Here is an 18,793-nt window from a genome sequence, read left to right as displayed (position 1 = left end):
CTGCATAAGAGATTCAGTAAGATGTCATCGTGGGTGTACAATGGCGCCGATTACCTGGGTCTGAGTCTCGATAAGGCCTTCTTTACCTTGATGAAGCTGGCCAATGGCAGATATTCACCACCCTCCTTCGGGAGCCATTGTTATTGAATTCCCACGAATGTGTAACGTAATGTCACCGATCTGTCGAAAGAGCTCTGGTTGTTGAAAGGACAGGCAAGGGGGGACGTGAGAACCTTGATGGAGATCCCTTGCATTCGCTCAGTCAGTTGACCAAGGTGGCTTGTCGGATCGAGGCCGGGTCGCATCGCTTCCGGCCGTCTTTGTCTCATCTTACTAGCCAGGTCAGAGTTCTTATTAGCAAGATCAGAGTGTCAAGGGGTGGTAAGCATACAGCGCCGTCTTTCACATACAGGTTATAGTGGCAGACTGACGTTTTGTTCTTCCACCGCATGAGTGTGTACCGTAAGGAAGTCTCTTCTTATTCGTCATGTCCTGAGTCTCGAGCTGTCATTGCCATTACTACGTGTTTGCCTCTGTTTCTTGTGAGCCGTGTCGCAGGCTTCAGTGCCAAGAGATGGAAAGAATACAGCGCCATTTTCCACATACAGATCATAGTGGCAGACTGGCGGCGTCTTCATCCACCGCATGAGTGTGTACCGCAGGGAAGTCTCTCTTCTTGGTCATCAGGTCATAGAGGGTGAGTCGTGTCGCACGTTTCAGCTGTCATCGTAAGCTGCATGTACCTCAGCATTCTAGGTGATGAATTAGCTGATGAATCCTGGTGCCACTGATCTGACAGTGGTCCAATTCAACGATAGTAACTCCAATTGAACGATAGTAAGACATGCTAACGTCTGTGGAGGCTTCAGTTCGATACAGTATCTTCGACTCAAGCGTTTTGGTGAACATTTCGTACTAGGGAAGAACTAGAGCCGTCCTTTGTTCATGCTGATATTGAGAGGAAAGAAGAAGAAAAATTTGAAGGACGCCCTTTGAGGTATTCAATCTGTCGATATTGATATTGACACACACTTACGTCGGTGATAGCCTCATTTTGATGCAATGTATGAATGTCTTCCGACTCAAGTATTTTGCTCAAGTGTTTTGGTGGACATTTCGTACTGAAGAAGAGCTAGAGCTGTCTTCCTGTTCATACTGATGTATTCGAATGGACGATGTTGAGAAGGAAAAGGTAAAGGGCGCCCTTTGAGGTGTTTCGTCAGATTCGCTCCTGCTCTCTCGCTTTCCAGATATCGGCGCTGCTATTCTTCCACTTCCCAACCAAAGAAATGGATGATCATCAACGAAATTGATCACCAGGAAAAGGAACAGGTAAGGTAGAACATCAAGTAAAGAAGAGAAAAGTAGAGCATCGTCAAGACAGGTATGCATTTGCAGTAAATATACCGTGATAACTTCCAAAAGACAAAAAACAACCATCAGGCTTCTTTCTTCTACAAACAAGCCAAGCTCCTCCAAAAAAAAAAAACCAGGGGTATAATCCCACCATCCTCCTCTTTTCTTCCTCTCTCCCATCCACATCTCCCTCCCTCAAACCACACTCCCAACAACAAAGCGTTTTCTCCAAATTTTCATTCAGTGCCCCATCCCGTCGCGAATCTCCAAAAAGTTGAGATATCTCTGCTTGGTCCAGCGCCGCGCGCGCTTCCCCCAGATAATCATGGGCAGAGACAACATCAAAATGACGAACCCCAAGACGCCAAGCTCAATAAAGGTATCCTGAACGCCCGTGTCGAGCCAGTAGCTCGCCACAAAGGTGAAAATCATGGCCAGCGTGTTGTTGATGACGGCCACTCCCACCATGCCCTCGAGGACCATATCCGGATAGCAGTCGGCAAGGTAGGTCAGACTAAGATCGCCGGCACAGCCGTAGCCAAAGCCAATGAAGCCGAGGCCGACGTAGGGAACGGGCCAGCTCCAACCCTTGGCCGATCCGATGCCAAAGAGCCACATGCCGGTGGGGAAGATGATGACACAGAGAAACATGAGGTACAAGCGGTATTCGGCCTCTTGGATACCCCTGTTGCGTCGGCTGGCCCAGAGAACAAACAGGTCACTCAGGTAGCCACCGTAGAAACAGCCAATGATGCTGCCAATGAGACACGGAATGTTCATGTTGCTCACGGCGACATCGCCATAGTCCCAGGGATCGTCTGTCCAGTAGTCCTCCTCAATGGTGAGATAAAAGGACAGGGCAATGTTTTGCATGCCCCACTGCAGGCCGGCGAACCAGACAGCGGGAAAGGTAAATATGCGTAGCGTGTGCCACAGACGGCCGACATACTGTCTGGCTCCCACGCCGCGCAGGTTCGGGGCGGGGGTGATGAGGGCAATTCGCTGCCAGTAAGACTTGGGGCGCGTGTAGTTGAGGGAGAATTCGTCGACGTCGCGGGGAGTGACCGCGGCCTCTTCGTCTGATGCACCCGTGTTGACATCAGCTACAGTTGGGGTACCGCTGGCCATCTTCTCGTCGCCGTCTGGGGAGGAGGATGCGGCAGCGCGATTCTCGAGTCGATCTCGCTGGTAGCGCTCACGTGGGAAGGCCGTCTCTTCCAGACCAAAGTAGAAGAGGACAAAGTTGAAGCCCGACATGATGGCGCCGAGGTAGCCAATCCAGCGCCATCCAAGATTACTGTCGGCGACGTAGCCACCGACCAACGGGCCAAGGTACGTTCCCACGGAGGTGGCCAAGGTGTACAAACCCATCGAGGTGCCGTTCTGGTGCTCGAACCAAATGTCGAGCAGGGAGAGCTGCACCACGGCCTCTGCGACTGACTCGGACGCTCCGACAAAGAGCTGCGTCCAGATGGCGTCGGACGAGGTCTTGAGTCGTCCAAACCAGATGTTGCCAATCAGGCCCCAGGTCGCGCCGACGAGGTACAGGATTCGTCGTCCGTACAGATGGACAGCGGGCGAGCTGAGCAAGGTCCAGTAGCCAATAGCAAGGAAGAGAACGCCAGCACCAGTGTTGAAGACATCATAACTAATGCCGTACTCTTCGTTGACGCCCGTGCTAGCAGATCCAGCAACGTTGGACGTGGCAGCAGTCAAGGCAACAGCAAAACACACGAGAGCAGTGTGCCAGATCTTGCGCCACAGGCTCCAGTTGAGGGGATCGTTGGGCGACTGGGTTGGCTGGGGGACGAGCACAATGCCGTCGTGCTTCTGCAGCAGGCCATTGGCAGAGTTGCTGCTGGCGGACTCATCGATGAAGACGCATCGCGTGCCCGGGAGCACTTCGTCGATGTCGATGACAGCTGGGAGGGACTGAACGGCCATCCGAAACACCTTTCTTTGCCTGAGGTGGGTTTGAGGTCAATCGCAGTGGCGAGAGGGAGAGACGAATTGGCTCACGGGAGCCTCATGCGGTTGCGCCGAAGGGAGATGATGATGAAAGGAAGAAGAAGGGAAGAAGAGAGGCAAAAGAGTAGGACAAAGATAAGAAAGAAAAAGAGGAGGAGGTGATACAATGGCCCCAGATACGGCACTTGCTCCGTGGTACTTTTTTTCTTTCTGGGCTGGTGTGTCCGTTAATCGGGCTTATCGCGCTATCGTTGCTGCTGCTGCTGCAATGCCTCCAGGTTGAATTTTTTTTCGCCTGGGGTTCAATTGCCTGCTAGTGGAGGACTGCAGGGCTCTGGTTTTAGCGGCTGGTGGGAGGTGCGGGTACCTGCTGGAGCATCTGTACCTGGTAGCGTGCGCCAAGCTGCCCAGACACCAAGTCTCTCGGTACTTTTCCCCGGCGAAACAGCACATCGAAGGCCGAAGAGAGGCGATAAGACAATTGAAGGCTTGATTACAAGGCTGCAAAGTGTTTAGCCACCAACTTAAGCTGTATCGCCGCAAGATCATCGTAACCCCCTTGGAATGTCTTTTTTTTCTTGAATATTTTTTGCACCCAATTGTGACCGCAGTGGCGTATCGTATTATCGCAAATGGAGTTCCCGAACTAGGGCCATGACGCAGGCCCATCCCATCCCCCCGCCAATCAGGCCGCAACGGTGCAATGCGGGAGCCAAAAACGGGGGGCTTGTTTCTGTTTAGCTTGGGAGCGGCGCCTCCGGGGTTTTCATTATTTTTGTGTGAGTTTTTGTTGGTTGGATTTTACATACGTTGATGGGGGATGAGTAATCAGTCTTTGGTCGAATCAGAGCTGTGAATTTGCGATGGAAAGATATGGACGCCATTGTGGTCGCGTGTGTGTGTGTGTGAACGATTCAAGCTAAGCTAAGAGTGCAAGGGACGCGATATGCAATGCAGAGCTGCGATGCGACACTGCTAACTAAGTTGGATGCTACTGTAACTAAACCTGCTACGAGAGAATCAGCACATACTTGCCCGATTGGACCTTGGCTGATGGCTTCACTTCGGGCAGATTCAGCTGCTGTTACACGTACCCTACAACGCATACAAATCACATCAGTTGACGACGACACATCACATCTTGATCGTTTTTTTTTTTTTTTTTTTTTTTTTTTTTTTTTTTTTTTTTTTTTTTTTTTTTTTCAATTGTATCTTGATTATTGTATGTTCATTAGGCTGCAGACATGGAAGAAATGACAATATAGGCATCGTGGTCATCATTCGTGGTGTTTGCACATTACAAGTTGTTTCAAGATGAACCCCTCATCTTCCACCAAACATTAGCATCACACAACAGAGCAACTCAAAGCTATTGCAAACAAAATAAATTTCTATTCATACATCATTTGGTATCTCTATATATTTGCCCTCCCAATATTACAATCAATCTATATCAACATGTACAAAGCAAATGGTATATCCTCAGACTTACTAGGCAGGCTTGAATGAATGAATGAATGAGCCGCCTTTCAGACTTGTCTCAACAAAAGAAAAAGCAAAGAACGCCTTCGTTTGTTTCGCCTCACGCAAATTAACAGCAACGGCTCACAGAGTCATCTCCCACCTCAGACTCATCGTCGGCAAACCGACTCGAAGTCTTACGTGGCATTGACTTCATAATCGTCGTCACGGCACAGTCCGTGTCCTCCTCAAACACCCGACGGGCATCTTCCTGCCATCGATCCCGCTTCCTCTTTCGCATCTGGGAATCTCCCACCACTGCAGGCGTCTTGGTGAATTCCAGTGACGCCTCTTCGAAATCGACAATCATGACGCTGTTGCGAGATGCATCGTACAAAAAGTTGCTTGGGATGTGGCCGCCGTTGTATACGACTCCCACCTTGTGAATGGCTTCTATGCCCATTTCCATCATTCTAGCAATCTGCTCCTTGGTCACCTGCTTGGAACAGTTTAGAAAAGGTCGGCCTGCCCAGCTCAAGAGCAGCAGGTCCTTCAAGGCTCTGTTGTTGTGGCGACGCGGTTTAATGAGCTCCATCATCCCAATGCATACGGGGATGCAGCGGCCCTGGAGATTCGCCATCTGATCGTATACAAACTTTTCGCTCCACAGGTACGCTGAATTCTTCCCGGCCTTGGCGATGAATGTATACCCGTGCGATGTGAGTCGCATCTTGAAGAGAGATTTGGGAACGTTTGCAACTCGCAGAGGTGTACAATCGGCATCGAGGTTGTCATCTTGGTCAAGTTGTGTGCGAAGGAGGCTCAAAAAGTCGTCGTAGTCGAGGTGAGCCGGTCCATGGAACTCTGCATTGGGGCAGTTTTTATCGAGTGATTTCCCTTGCACTAGGCCAAGAAGACACTTCTGAGAGCAGTACGGCTGGTCCTGTATCGACGTCGGTGCACTGGCTATGCTCTCGGTTGTATCCTCATAAGCTCTCTGCGCAGGGACATCGTCGAGCCAGTTCCTAATCTTGTCATTTCCTCTAACTTCTCCTCTACGAATCTCGGTGAGTATAGGAGATCGTCTGAAACCTTGCCAACGATGCATTCTGAGAGAAGACATGGACGAATGAGGCCTCATGACACCCATTTTTCGTATCTTGTCCAGCACATCGTCGTATCCCATGGTCCAAGTATCCATATACGTGACAGAATCGCACCACGATGCGGGCAGCGGTCTCGAGCGAAGAGCTTGAAGCACAAGCCCAAACACGAGCGCACCAGCACTTCGATGCAGCCTGGCAGGATCATCAGGCATGACCTCGCGCTCTGGCATACATGGCGTGCAGTATATGGTGCAGGGATCGTCCTCCGATATGCAGCAAAAGATGAATGCTTCTCCAGTGCAAACACATCCATACTGAATCTCCTTGCTAATCATGTAAGAATAGAGCTGGGTGATGGTGGCCGCCACAAGGGTCTTCGAGGCAAAGGTGAAATCGTCGCCCTCCTTGTCAATCACGTCTCGTTCGGGTCGGATCTCGGAGGCCAGCCCGCGATTGATTTCGTCCAGCTGCAAGCGATGCGGTAGTTGATGCACGAATGCAAATATCGGAGTCTTTTCGCCCCTATCCTCGTCATGTCGGTACACGCACGATCGATTGACCCAGATGCCCGCTCTCTTCGCCCTGCGATGAGAATTGCGCATGGAAATCTTCAATTCGTTTGCGCCCTTGTGCCATGATGATTCTAGCATGGGTTCAAACACCTGGCCTAGGTCTTTGTCCGTCTCTATCGTCACTTTGATATCGTCGCTGAGCCCGAGGCCGTTCCACAGCAAGCCGTCTTCATATAGCTGGTCCATCATTTCCTGCACCACATTTTCAATGGCGTAGCGTCCAAAGTGCTGCAGCGACGCCTCGCTGTTGACTGGTGTAAGAGTGCGCTTCACGGCCTCGAGCTGCTGAATCGATGGAAACCGGGGCTCCTTGCAGAATGCGCTATCAGACAAGATTCGCTGCCATACTCCTTCTTGTAACCGTGGGAACCCGTCCCAGGGAATGATTCGTCGAGGAAATGTCCAGCTGAGCGCTTCTTTCTGCGTTATTAGGGAGCGACTGGCCGTCTTTTGGAACCTCAGATGGAGTGCATGACATGTTTCTAGATACTGGACGAGGTTCTGCGGTTTCTGATCTTTTGCCGTTTCTCGCTGCACTCGTTGGCTGATTTGGCGCTCAATCCTCTTGTACTCGCGGTCGAATAATTCCTCATACTGGACGTCTATCCTTTGCTGCTCACGCTCGAGCAGCTCATCGCGTTCGCGTTCCAGCTGGCGGAACTTGCGCTCGTATAATTCGTCGCATTCGCGCTCTATATCCCGGCGGTCTAGCTCTCTTCTCTCGCACTCGGTCTCTACAAACTCTCGGAACCGGCGCTCGTCATCGTCGCGGTCGAATCTCTTGCGTTGGCGAGGAAACACCTGGCGGCGGCGCAATTCTTGTTGCAGGAGCTTCTTCCGCCGCCTCAGCTCCTCAAACCTATCTGTCATGACTTGGTGATTGTAGCAGGCATATGGACGACTGCTTTGCCGAGCAGGAATAAGGAGTGGCCTCTTGGCCGTATTATAAGAGCTGATTTGCGGTGGGGCGTGACGGTGACAGCTCACAAATTAAACTAGCCTGCAAGCGGGCTAGATTATGAGCCGGATAATATGACAGCTCTTGTGACCCCTGTGAGCTGATGGCTCAAATTGGAATGAACGGCTTGTTGGTGGTGATTCGTTGCTGTTTTGGGGTGGCTATTGTTCTTGCGTGAACAGCCTCTGTAATTTGCTGGTCTTGACGCGTCGTTGTTGGTCATCAGGGGATCAGCGTTCAAAAGGACACAGCGGCAGAACTCGAAATAGACGGGACACGAGGTTTGCGGCAGATGAGGCGGTGGATACGGCCAATATCCGTGCCGGCCGAGGCCTTCAATAGACGTGTGCCGTGCCGTGAGCTGAGTTTCCAGAAGCCATTCACATGTAGCCGGCATCATCAAATTTCGCATAGTGGTGTTTGCCGAATCACGGTTTACAATAGAGTGAGCATGCCGCAATTACGGCGCTTGAACCCATGTAGCCCTCTGTCCAAGAAACACGATCCAATCTCTTGCGCCAACGGTGATTGGCTTCCTGGATATCGGGCATCACTTGACCTCCCCTGCACAGCCACATGGTTGAAATGAGCTGCCGGCCGTGAATGCTCCAAGAGAGACGTTGCTTCTGTTGGGCCAATTGGCTTTCCAGCCGTCTTTGATTTGCCCCGGGGCATTGGGGGTTCCCCTTGTCAAAATGAGCATGCATGGCCTGTGTCTCCCGCATTCACAAAGGCGTGTCAGCCCCCATTCTCCTCCCGCATCTTGTTCATCTTGTTGAAAAGTCAGTAGATATGGAAACCAAAGATTAGTGTGCTCTATTCATTCTAAACATGTTCCAGTCATTAATATGTCTTCCGTCATCTCATTCAGTTCGCCAAGTAATTGACCTCGGTCGTATACGCAGCGTCATCGTGAATCGCCCAGTAACCATCCCAAATCGTCTTTGTTATCGGTCCAACTTTGCCGTCCTTGACGGGCTGTCCGTCGAGAACCGTGATTGGCAAAACACCGCCAGCCGTGGTGCACATGAATATCTCATCACATGTGTATGCCATCTCTACGGGTACCACCTCGACATGAACATCGATCCCGCTGGCACGAGCAACTTCCATGACAGTCTTGCGCGTGATGCCGTGCAACACTCCCCTATCGGGCGTGTATATGGCGCCGTTCTTGACAAAGACAATGTTGTATCCAGAGCCCTCAGTCAGGTTGGAGTCTCCATCCGTAAGGAACGGATAGCTGGCTCCACGATCCCTGGCCTCGTACATTCCGCGCACCATGTCGCCCCATTGCAGGTTCTTGATTGTGGGGTCCATGGCCCCGGGGGGAGTCCGTCGAACCGTCCGTGCAACGATGGCGCTGCCGCCGTTGTATTGCATGTCTGGGTCCATGAGCCAGACATATGGCAGCAGTATAACGTACAGGTTGTTGACAATTTCCTCTGGCTTGGCCTCCCGAACACCCTTGAACCCACGAGTGACGATTAGCTCAACGTAGGCATCTCGCATCCCGCTCTTTGCGACCATGTCGAACAGGATGCTCTTGAGCTCTTCCCTCGGAACCGGCAGCTTTAGTCTGAGCTTTGCACAGCTGGCGTCGAATCGCGTGATGTGATCGTCCAAGCGAAAGAATTTCCCATCCCATACCGACGGGACATCGTAGCACATGTCGCCATGAAGGAAGCCCTGGTCAACAATTGGGATCCGTGCCTCTGCTAGTGGCGAAAGCTCGCCTGCGATCCAGGCGACACCGTTGGCGAAGGGGTTGCTGCTTGCTTCTAGAGCGGCCCGTCGCTTTTTGTAGGCGGCAAAGACGGCGTCCATAGAAGCCATGGTTGCTGATGTGGGTGGGCGTATGAATTGAGTTGAAGATGAAACTCAAGATGAGAGAGATTTGTTTGTTCGTCTATCTTCTTTCTTTGAAGCTTGTTGAGCTTCCAGTCTTATTGAGATTGATTTGGCCTCATAAGTAATACAGTCAGTCGAAAGTGCGGAGTCATCTGCTTATGAATCCATTTCACCGAGCCGTAATCTGTGTCCAAAGCTTGGCTTCACGGCCCGCCGATCTTACAGACTGTCACTGTCGCCTTGCCCAAAACGAGTAACCTAACGCGAGTCTAAATGAGGGAATATGTTCCGCGTGGAGTTGAGAAGACAACCAAGAAGCTTCTCAAAACGCCACTTTGCGGAGAACCGTTATGGAAGGCGCTGCAACGGCATCGCTTTGATTCGAAAAACCGGTTTCATCATGGAGCTATGGAATAATTCGGGTAGCTCGAGGCGCTTGGTTGACTATGGTAATGTTTAGCCATCGCGTGTGGGTTGACCAGTTTCGCAGTGAGAATTCTCTGACAAACTTGGCCATGCAGCTGCCAAAGATGGCAATTCAAGAATATCCATCTAAGGCCGAGGCTGCACCAGGGGCATTGCATGAGGACTCACAGAGTAGCATCATGACGACACCGGGATCGATTTCCAGTCCAAGCTAGGCTAGCGGTCAATCTCAGATTAATGACGGCTCCATATTTGAGCATCATCTGCATGGCTGTACGCGGACTCGATGAGATGAGATTGGTCGGTGGATATGATGTGATTAATCAATGAGCTGCTCCAGATGCTCTGGCTCTTGCAGTTGCTCTGTATACTCTTGGCGGTAATTGTTCAATCATAGCAACGATAGGTGTTCATGAAGTGTTCTGATGTCACGGCACTGGGAGAGTCAATTGGCTTCAAAAGCGGATCGAAGTCTTCGCATCGTGTGAAATCTGGAGCGTGAATCCGATGAACGTCACTTAGTGCAGTTCGGAAGACGAAGAGAAACGAAGAGCGACAGAGAAACTGTTTAGAGACGTCAGTTTGTTCAATTGCATCCCGCCGTCTCATGTCTCGTTCGCCAATCGCGTTGGTTGCTCGCATAGGTCCTCTACTACATATCGTAACTAACTATATTCTAACCGGATCAAAAACTTACCACTATTTCTCGCGCCACGTCTCCTTGATGAAGTCGGCACATCTCTCGGCCACCATCATCGTCGGTGCCATTGTGTGCGCACTGGGAATCTTGGGAAACACGCTGGCGTCGGCGATGCGAAGTCCAGTGATGCCAAAAACACGCAGTTTCTGGTCTACAACACCATCTGATGCGTCAAGCGACATGCGACAAGTGCAGGCGTAGTGCAAAGCGCTCTGGTAGGCACGTTTGGTGTACTCATCGATGGCCTCATCCGATAAGTCTTGCCACTTTGGAAGCTCAGTTGTGCCGCCGATCTTTCTCTGTTGCTTCGGTAGTAGCTTCGTGAATCCCAGTCTTTGGTCGAGATATTCCAAATCCATACCGGGTCCGTAGACCAAAGGCGCGGGATGCGGATATCCCGAGTGGGCAAACTCCTGGCCCAGGCGCAACGCGAAGCGGATGGCCTTTCGCATCGGTGGAAAATCCCTCTCGTCTCTTAGAAGAGGATGAGTGATTTCAGGAGGATGCTCGGGATTCGTTGTGGTAAGCCTGATGTGGCCTCTGCTAAAAGGCTGCACCAATGTACATAGCCAAGTCAACAGTGAATGCTCTGTGATGTAGACATCAAAGTAACTTTCAACGGGAATGATCATAATCTCGATATCTGGCGCGTTCTGTGGCTGCGTCGAGTCCATTGCATCTTTGCCGTTGCATGAAGTCTGCACCTGCATAGTTGTATCGTCAATGGCAGTCGTACGAGCAAATATGGTGGAACTTGTTGAAGAGGTTGACAAGAGACCACGGCCGAAAAACAGCCAGAGAATAAACTGCCAAATGAACACGAGCGGGTTATACAAGCTGTGAATAGTATCTCGAGCTGGAACCCGCGACATGATGGGCACGGCGACATGATCCATCAGGTTGTTGCCCACTGCGGATGACTCTTCAACGATGGGAATTCCAAGTTGTTGAAGATGATCTTTGGGTCCGATGCCGCTAATAGGTATGCGTCAGCATTTCTGTTACTCTTGTATATGACGGGATGGATAGAATACCTTCTCATCAGGATCAGTGGAGTACCTATTGCCCCGGCGCAAAGCACAACTTCTCGTCGTGCCTGTACATAGCACTCACCCTTGTCTGTCTGCCCTCTGCGCCGCATTTGGACGCCAATGACCTTGCGAGACTTTGTATCGATCTCAAGTCTTGAAACCGTCACACCAGTGCACACAGTAAGGTGTGATGCTCGAGCAATAGCAGTCTCTTTGCTAAGCCACGCCTTGTACGCAGAGATGCGTCGCCCGTTGCTATCGATGGCCTGGTCTAGGCGAAAGTAGCCCTGCGCGCTCGCATCTGGGTCGTTGCAGTCGTCATGAACAGGAAGCCCCAGCCGGCGGGCAGCTATCTCAATGAAGGGATGAAAAGAGAATGGATAGGCTGGCTGGCGGGTTTCAACTGGTCCTTGATAGCCTCGATACTCGGCATCTGGGTGGCCGATGGCGTTTTCACTCTTCCGAAAGTAAGGCTCTACGCTCTCCCAGCCCCAATCCTTCAATCCCAAATCCTGCGACCACTCGTTGTAGTTGCCAGGTGGACCTCGAGTCAGCAGCATGGCGTTGATGCGGGTTGAGCCTCCGAGCGCCTCTGCCCAGAAGAGAGATAGCTTTCGGTTCAATGCCGAGGGCATCTGATTCAAATGCTTCACGACCTGTAACCCAGACATCATGGGATTCTGGGAGAGCAGCGGGATGCGACTAAAGAGATTGTCTTTGACAAAGCCCTTTTCAAGGAGCAGCACAGATACTGTCGGATCCTCAGAGAGGCGCGAGGCCAAGACACAGCCAGCGGCGCCACCTAGATGCTAGAGAGTCAGCGGCCGGATTCTTATCGTGACCACATGGGATTGCTTGACTTGCCTCCGACAATCACATAGTCGTATATCTTCCCATCCACATCTTCAGGCGTGCGCTCAGGATAGGAGCTGCCAAAGGGCCACATGGTGTTGTGGTGGATGAAACGTGGGGTAGCAAGAAGGCTGCAGTTAGTTGCAGACTGATGGCTGAGTGTCGTGCATTTATGTAGGGCGACGGAGCTGCTGAAGGTAGACCTGGAACTGCTGTCAGCGCTAATGTTGGCTGAGCTGTTGTTTGCGATCGAATTCAGCACCAATTCCAACACACTGAGCGCTTACGCAGCTGAACAATTTTATAATCCGATTAATAGATAGTAGAAGAGCATCTTTCTGAAAATATCATTCTATAACGTTAAAGTCGAGGTAAATTTGCCATGAACATATAATGCAAGGCAAATTCAGCGATTGAGGGGTTTGGGGCTCATTCGACACAACGCTTTGACGTGCTTTGGCTCTCTTTGAGAATCTTGGAAGCAACGCGCCTCGAGATGGGGATCAAAGTATGATTCAGATCGAGTGTTTTGGCCGTGATTTGTTAGTTTTTCAGAGAAACAATTTTGAAGTGCAAAGAAGTCACGAAATACTTGGTTCATTTGGGCTCAAAGGCGGCAGATGAAAATCTGTAAATCCCAGCAATTTGAAGTATTGAACAATCATAGGTGTGGAAAGAAGTGCATGGAGGAGGATTGGTGGAGGGATTTTGAAAATGGACTTGATGATTGTGAGTTGTAAAGACTAGGATTTTGGTGTGTGAGGAAAGAAGCTGTGGTTTTGGTGTTGTGACCCGATCTCGTGATGATAGCAGTTTCAACCCCAATCTTGGGATAATAAGCGAGAGGAAATCAAAAGAAACCAAAGAAATACCCAATTCAATCAGAAGGTACATAGGAAGCGTATTGAAGGCTGGTTGAACGCAGGAGTACCTACCTGTACCTAGGTACAGCACGATACTACAGGTAGGTATTCGTGATGACAATGTGATGATGTGTCACATACCAGGAGACTGTGATTGCAGAATGCATGTATGCCAATGAACTCAACACCAACATCCCGATGATAACCATTCTCCATCTGTTCTATGCATCTCAATATATCAATGTGAATGCTTCTTCAACACCATCAGCTTCGCCGCGAACCGGTGACTCTTTGTCCACATGCCGTAAACTTTCTTCAACAGCACCAATGCTTGATTCATCTCCAACTGCCTGGAGCGTCTGCAGCTGCTTCATGTAGCCCTGTCAGCTTCTTCTCATGCAGTTCCAGGCACCAGATATAGCTCTGGCTACCCGAAACCTGTCTAACTGCTTTATTCAGTCCCAGCTGCAGAGCCACTCTCAACCTCCCAAAACTTTCTATATCTCGCAATAGCACATCGCCAATCCGCTTCTCTAGCATCCTTTTCCCAACTCTCTTCTAGTTCTTCTGACCACTTCTCTCTAATACCTTGAAGCCACTCTTCATCAGGCTGCTGCTGCAAACGATAATCTGGCGTGGCCCCCTTTTGAAGAAGGATCTCAACAATATCCCAATAGCCGGAGAATATTGCTGCGTTTAACGCACTGTCACATTTTCCACCACGTATGTTAACATCGGCTCCTCTATCCAACAGCAGTCTTACTGACTCTGTCTGGCCAGAGAAAGCGGCGGCCTGCAGAGCTGATCCGAAGATGCCTCCTTGTGCGTTGACATTGATATTTGGGCACTGTTCGAGAAGAAGCTTTGTTATGCCGGAGTTGGCATTGATGCCACTGGGATACCAAGAGGTACTGTATTTTCTCGTACACACCGTCTGGAGTGGGAAGCCATATTTACCACCCTTGGCATTGACGTCAGCGCCGTGTTCGAGTAGCCAGCAGATTCTTTCACGCATTGTCTGCTTTTCTTCCTCAAAATGTAGATCCCGGATTTCCAGTGTGGCATTTAGAGCAGTTGTGAGGCCTCCATTCACGCGATGGATATCGGTTTGTTGACCACATAAAAGTTCCAGCACTTCATAGATCTCGTCACTCTCCCACCTACTCAGTGACCTCCCAGCGGCCGCATTCCAGACCTCATAGTCCTGGCGGTGGATATTTGCCCCATATTCTAGAAGCAGTCGTACCAACTTGGGATCTGCCCTTCGGCAGGCAGATATAAGTGCTGTTCCATACTCTCCCCCTTCGGCATTTACATCAGCGCCGTGTTCAAGAAGTAGCCGTACCAAGTCCACCCCTTGGGAACCTTCACAGGCAGCTATCAGTACTGTTCCATATTCCCCACCTTTCGCATTCACATCAGCCTTTTGTTCAATTAGGAAACGAACCGTCTCCACACCGAGCGCGTAATTGTAGCAGGCCGCCTGGAGAGCAGTGCCATGAATTCCCCCAATTTCATTAATCCGGGCCCCTCTGCTCATGAGCAAATGTACAATCGGTACAATCTCTTCGCTGGGATTCTTCCTCGAATTATCTCTTATAAAGTTTTTTGTCACTTCGCCCTCGTATATATAGTAAGTCAAAATAGCATGCAGTGGCGTGCCAAGTGAATCACTTTTTGCATTTACATCAGCACCCTGATCGAGCAACCGGCGAACCTTCTCTTCGTCCCACTCAAGGAAGCCATATGTAATGCTAGAGGACCGTCATCGATCCTGGCGCCACTCTCAACGAGAAGCTTCACAACCTCGACTGCTGAGGGATGTATAGGACGTCTTGTGTCCCATTTCGGTTCCTCGAATCGGGAAGGACAAAAAGGGTCAATCTCGTCAACCTCATCAACAACAAACCCATTTATAATAGTCCCCTTTTCAACTGTCCCATTTTCGACTAGAAGTTGTAAGATCTCCATTGCCACATGACGGTTGGGGAAAAGGCCTCGGTTCTCGCACGCAAGCTGTAGTGCTGTGCCCATCTCCCCAACCCGATGGTTCGGATCTACACCCCTCTCTAATAGTTTCTTCACAATTCGAGCTTTCTCCCTCAGCGCCTTGCCAAATTTGAATTTCGATGGTCGAGCCTTACACGCTGCCTGGAGTGGCGTACCAGAAACGGCCAAGGCATTTATGTTGGCGCCTCTCTCTAATAGTAGATCAAAATTGGCACCGAAGCTGCCCATTACAGCCTTATGAAGTGCTGTCTCATGCTGTTTGTTTTGCATATTTATATCAGCACCACTGTCAAGGAGAAACTCTAGACAGTCGGTGCCTTCTTCATCTATGCATGTGAGCAAACATTCGTCGTTGTTCAAAAAATAGTGGACATTGGCTCCGTGGCCCACAAGAAACTTGAGCGCATTTAGACATTTGGATCTCGCAGCTGCTTGCAGAGCTGAGCCATAAAAGCCACATTGTGCATTAACATCTGCTCCTGCTTCGAGGAAGACCTGCACCTGATCTGTGCATCTGTTCCATTTGTATACCTCGTCCTGCAGTGCCTCATCCAACTCTTCTCGCGTAACATACTTATTTGCACCGGACTTCTGATGAATCAACATCTTAGTTAGTTGGTAATGACCGTCCTTAGCTGTATAACAGTATGGTTTCATTATGTATCTTCTGTTACCGCTCAATAGGAGTAAAGTGAGTAGACTTTGGCTATGAGCTGCAAGTGCATTTGTCGTATCTCTTGCGATATCAGATGGCCATGATATACGTGGAATCTCCTCAAGATGATCCATCCAGAAACAGGCAACGTAATTTGCCAAGGGATATGACTTGGCTACAGTGTCATGAGAAAGATATCCTACACCGTGACTCGCAAACCAGTGGCTTAAATGATTCAGGTAGGCGAGGCACGATTGCACAATGGAAAGCTGAGCGTTAACCTCTGTAAATGAGAAGTCTAAATTAGGGCCCTGCGTTATTCTTCTAGAAACCAAATACTCTTTTAGAGAGAAATGGACTAGCCGGATTCGAGTGACATTGTGTGCATCTCTCGGGAACATCACTGAGACATCGTCTTTTTGGGCGATAATTAGACCGGAGAAATACTTCAATATGTCAGTAGGTGAAAAGGGGCGTTCCTTCTCACTAAAGGGAGTATCATTGTGTGGGCGGATAGTGAATATCTCGGCGAGTTCTTCGATTGATAAGACCGTCCTCGAAAAGGCGAGCCACTTAAGCGAGTGTATGACTCGTTCTTGGAAGTGCGGTGGAATGCTTTCCAGAACTCTATTGTACGTGGCGTCAAGCCCAATGGGAAGGGTTTGAAGTGCCTCGCGTACTTCAGGTTCAGATGAAAGATGTCGGAGTGCTTCTAACTGAAGCTGGACATATTGGAACCTTAATACCCTATTAATTCAGATGCTCACTATGCATGAAACAGAAACCGAAACTCACATGCAGTCGGCTTTCTCCACGAGTGATTCTCTCGCTTCTTCCTTTACGCTCTTCGGCCAAGATTTGTACTCGTCGCCGTTTAGCTGAGAGTCGATGTAGTGAATGATATCCCAGTTGATTATGTACTGGCGAGCTAAGAGGTCAATTTCATTCTTATCTGTTGAAGATAAAATGGGGCGTATTTTGTTGTCGATATCTGGTTCCTTCCGGCTTGTTAAAAAGAAGCGAAATTTATTAGGTGCAATTGCGAATATACGCCTTAAACTCGTTAGGAGCTTTCCTCGTTGCTCGTTAAGCAGCGGGCATTCATCAAGGGCGTCAATAACAATGTACACATTAGCGAATTCCGATGCGGATGCAAGTAACACTGCTTCCAGCGTCTCAGTATCTGGTCGCTGGCCGCTAATTTTGTACTGTCCGAGGCGTTCCATCAATTGTGATCTCTTAGTCTGTCGAGCACAGATTTGCTTGGTGAGGGATGCGAGCATGACGTCGACCTTTTGTTTCTCGGGGTCGCTGAAGCTGAAATAGAAGTATGATACCACAGTCGACGGCTCTGATACATATTGATCTCGAAGGTATTTGATGACGGAAGAACTTAGGATCGATTTCCCCGACCCGGCTGCTAGGAATCAGTTCAAATTCTCGACGGGTAAGACAATTGTCATTCAGCGGCTTCAAACATACCCTTACCATGGAGCCACAACAATGACCCATCACTTGTCTCCCAAGTCTTAAATTCCTCACTATCCTTGATCAACCATTCACACGTGCCGGCCTCACGCCTATCAAGTCCTGCATTGTACATTGAAGAAGGGTCAACATTGCATAGCCATTTTAGCAGATCAGTAAAGTCGTGGTCTGCTAATGCGGAAAGTCTTGCATTCATCTCTGAAAATGTGTTTATTGTTGTCAGGTGTCTCTCATAGCGCTGTATGTCACGCCACATCTCTTCGACGGCGGCAAAGTTGCGCTCTTGTTCGCGAACCCCACCCACCAGTGAAGCCCAGCCGTTTCCTTTGAAGGCGTCAACGATATGGCGGCGAGTAGAGTCTTCCGAGTAGTAACAACAAGCAGTGGCCTGGAATTTCAGAATTTGCCTATAGAGTTTCTCCAAGGAAGTCTTGTACTGCGTATGCGACTGCCGGAATCTCTCATGGCTGTGCCTTCCCTTTTCATAGCATTCGACGTAGAGTTCTTCTCTCATTTGGCTTTGTGCAATACGCGAAGCGATATACTCAAGCCCTTCTGCTAGAGAAGCCTTTTCCTCAGATATATTCATGAAGAGCTATATTATTTGATGAGTAAGGAGCCCGCAGATTAGATGTTGCAACTCTACTCACCGCAAGAAGACAACTGACTCCGGTCCAGGCAATGGATGTACACGGATTAGCGCTCGCGACATCCCCGATGTAGTCGTTAGCTAAATTTACAGCTGTAATAAAGGGCTGCTTGACGTCTTTGGCTTGGCCTTTAAAATTGCCTGATCGGAGTTCCAAATCATTTTTGTTGACTTTGTCCATCTTGCTTTGTAAGATTGCTTGCATCCACTCTCTTCTATGCTGTTTTAAATTGAGGAGTTGGCCTAAGCCAGCGGTAACGCTGCCTCTGAGCTCGGCTTCGTAGTGTGTGATGAGCGTAGCATCCTCCTCTCGAAGCTTCTCGTAGGCAATATCCCAGAGCTCTTGAATTGGCATGTCATTGGTTAGGCGACCTTTGAAGTTTTCGGGCCATTTCAACAACGTATTCGCTTCATCTGGCGGTTCGTTGAATCTCCTGCTCTCTGCCTGCTGTCCGTGTAATTGCTGTCCATTAGGACCCGTTGTATCAGCTTGATTGCTGGCTCCACTTCCAAAAGCCCTGGAGAAGCGCTCCTTCAACCGATCTCTGCGGCCCATTGCTGCTGCAGTGAATGCGGATTGCTTGCTTGCTGATATATAGATGATCTTTCTTGCCGTAAGTAATGCTGTAGTAAGAAAGAAAATTCGAGCGGAGAAAAGAAATGCGAGAGCCTTGCTACCCAACCACACAATATTTTCAGCATGCTCAGCCTCGATTAATGAGTAATGACGACAGCTGCACTACTCATTGGACAGGGTTTCATATGGGATAGCCGATGTAAACATCCCGATGATTGGTGGTCTAAGCATCGCGTGTGATTGGTAGCCTGACGATTGGTCACTGATCAG

General features: G+C 49.7%; 6 protein-coding genes across 6 annotated transcripts; all 6 read right to left on the bottom strand.

Annotated features, from left to right (window-relative positions):
* Positions 1 to 1,457: 1,457 nt before the first annotated feature.
* Positions 1,458 to 3,757, bottom strand: M431DRAFT_502258 (hypothetical protein). The gene has a single exon (XM_024918130.1). It carries the CDS (start codon positions 3,298 to 3,300, stop codon positions 1,597 to 1,599), a length of 1,704 nt encoding a protein of 567 aa, XP_024779814.1. The 5' UTR covers positions 3,301 to 3,757; the 3' UTR covers positions 1,458 to 1,596.
* A 1,158-nt stretch (positions 3,758 to 4,915) lies between these two features.
* On the bottom strand, positions 4,916 to 7,333 carry M431DRAFT_71632 (hypothetical protein; the record flags this gene model as incomplete). The annotated part of the gene is made up of 3 exons (XM_024921934.1): positions 4,916 to 5,782; positions 5,957 to 6,295; positions 6,386 to 7,333. The coding sequence occupies 3 exons, from the start codon at positions 7,331 to 7,333 to the stop codon at positions 4,916 to 4,918; spliced, it is 2,154 nt and encodes a 717-aa protein (XP_024779813.1).
* A 955-nt stretch (positions 7,334 to 8,288) lies between these two features.
* M431DRAFT_73566 (hypothetical protein) lies at positions 8,289 to 9,257 on the bottom strand (the record flags this gene model as incomplete). The annotated part of the gene is made up of 1 exon (XM_024922141.1): positions 8,289 to 9,257. The coding sequence occupies one exon, from the start codon at positions 9,255 to 9,257 to the stop codon at positions 8,289 to 8,291; it is 969 nt and encodes a 322-aa protein (XP_024779812.1).
* A 1,140-nt stretch (positions 9,258 to 10,397) lies between these two features.
* M431DRAFT_488897 (GMC oxidoreductase) lies at positions 10,398 to 12,375 on the bottom strand (the record flags this gene model as incomplete). Its single annotated transcript, XM_024916620.1, has 3 exons — positions 10,398 to 11,041; positions 11,458 to 12,231; positions 12,294 to 12,375. The coding sequence occupies 3 exons, from the start codon at positions 12,373 to 12,375 to the stop codon at positions 10,398 to 10,400; spliced, it is 1,500 nt and encodes a 499-aa protein (XP_024779811.1).
* Positions 12,376 to 13,595: 1,220 nt separating this feature from the next.
* M431DRAFT_476669 (hypothetical protein) lies at positions 13,596 to 14,684 on the bottom strand (the record flags this gene model as incomplete). Its single annotated transcript, XM_024915484.1, has 1 exon — positions 13,596 to 14,684. The coding sequence occupies one exon, from the start codon at positions 14,682 to 14,684 to the stop codon at positions 13,596 to 13,598; it is 1,089 nt and encodes a 362-aa protein (XP_024779810.1).
* A 143-nt stretch (positions 14,685 to 14,827) lies between these two features.
* On the bottom strand, positions 14,828 to 18,502 carry M431DRAFT_488896 (hypothetical protein; the record flags this gene model as incomplete). The annotated part of the gene is made up of 4 exons (XM_024916619.1): positions 14,828 to 16,547; positions 16,605 to 17,226; positions 17,292 to 17,892; positions 17,948 to 18,502. 4 exons carry the CDS (start codon positions 18,500 to 18,502, stop codon positions 14,828 to 14,830), a joined length of 3,498 nt encoding a protein of 1,165 aa, XP_024779809.1.
* Between the last annotated feature and the right edge of the window lie 291 nt (positions 18,503 to 18,793).

The sequence above is a fragment of the Trichoderma harzianum genome (assembly GCF_003025095.1).
Source record: "Trichoderma harzianum CBS 226.95 unplaced genomic scaffold M431scaffold_1, whole genome shotgun sequence".
Lineage (NCBI taxonomy): Eukaryota > Fungi > Ascomycota > Sordariomycetes > Hypocreales > Hypocreaceae > Trichoderma > Trichoderma harzianum.
This window is presented reverse-complemented; position numbering and strand designations above follow the sequence as displayed.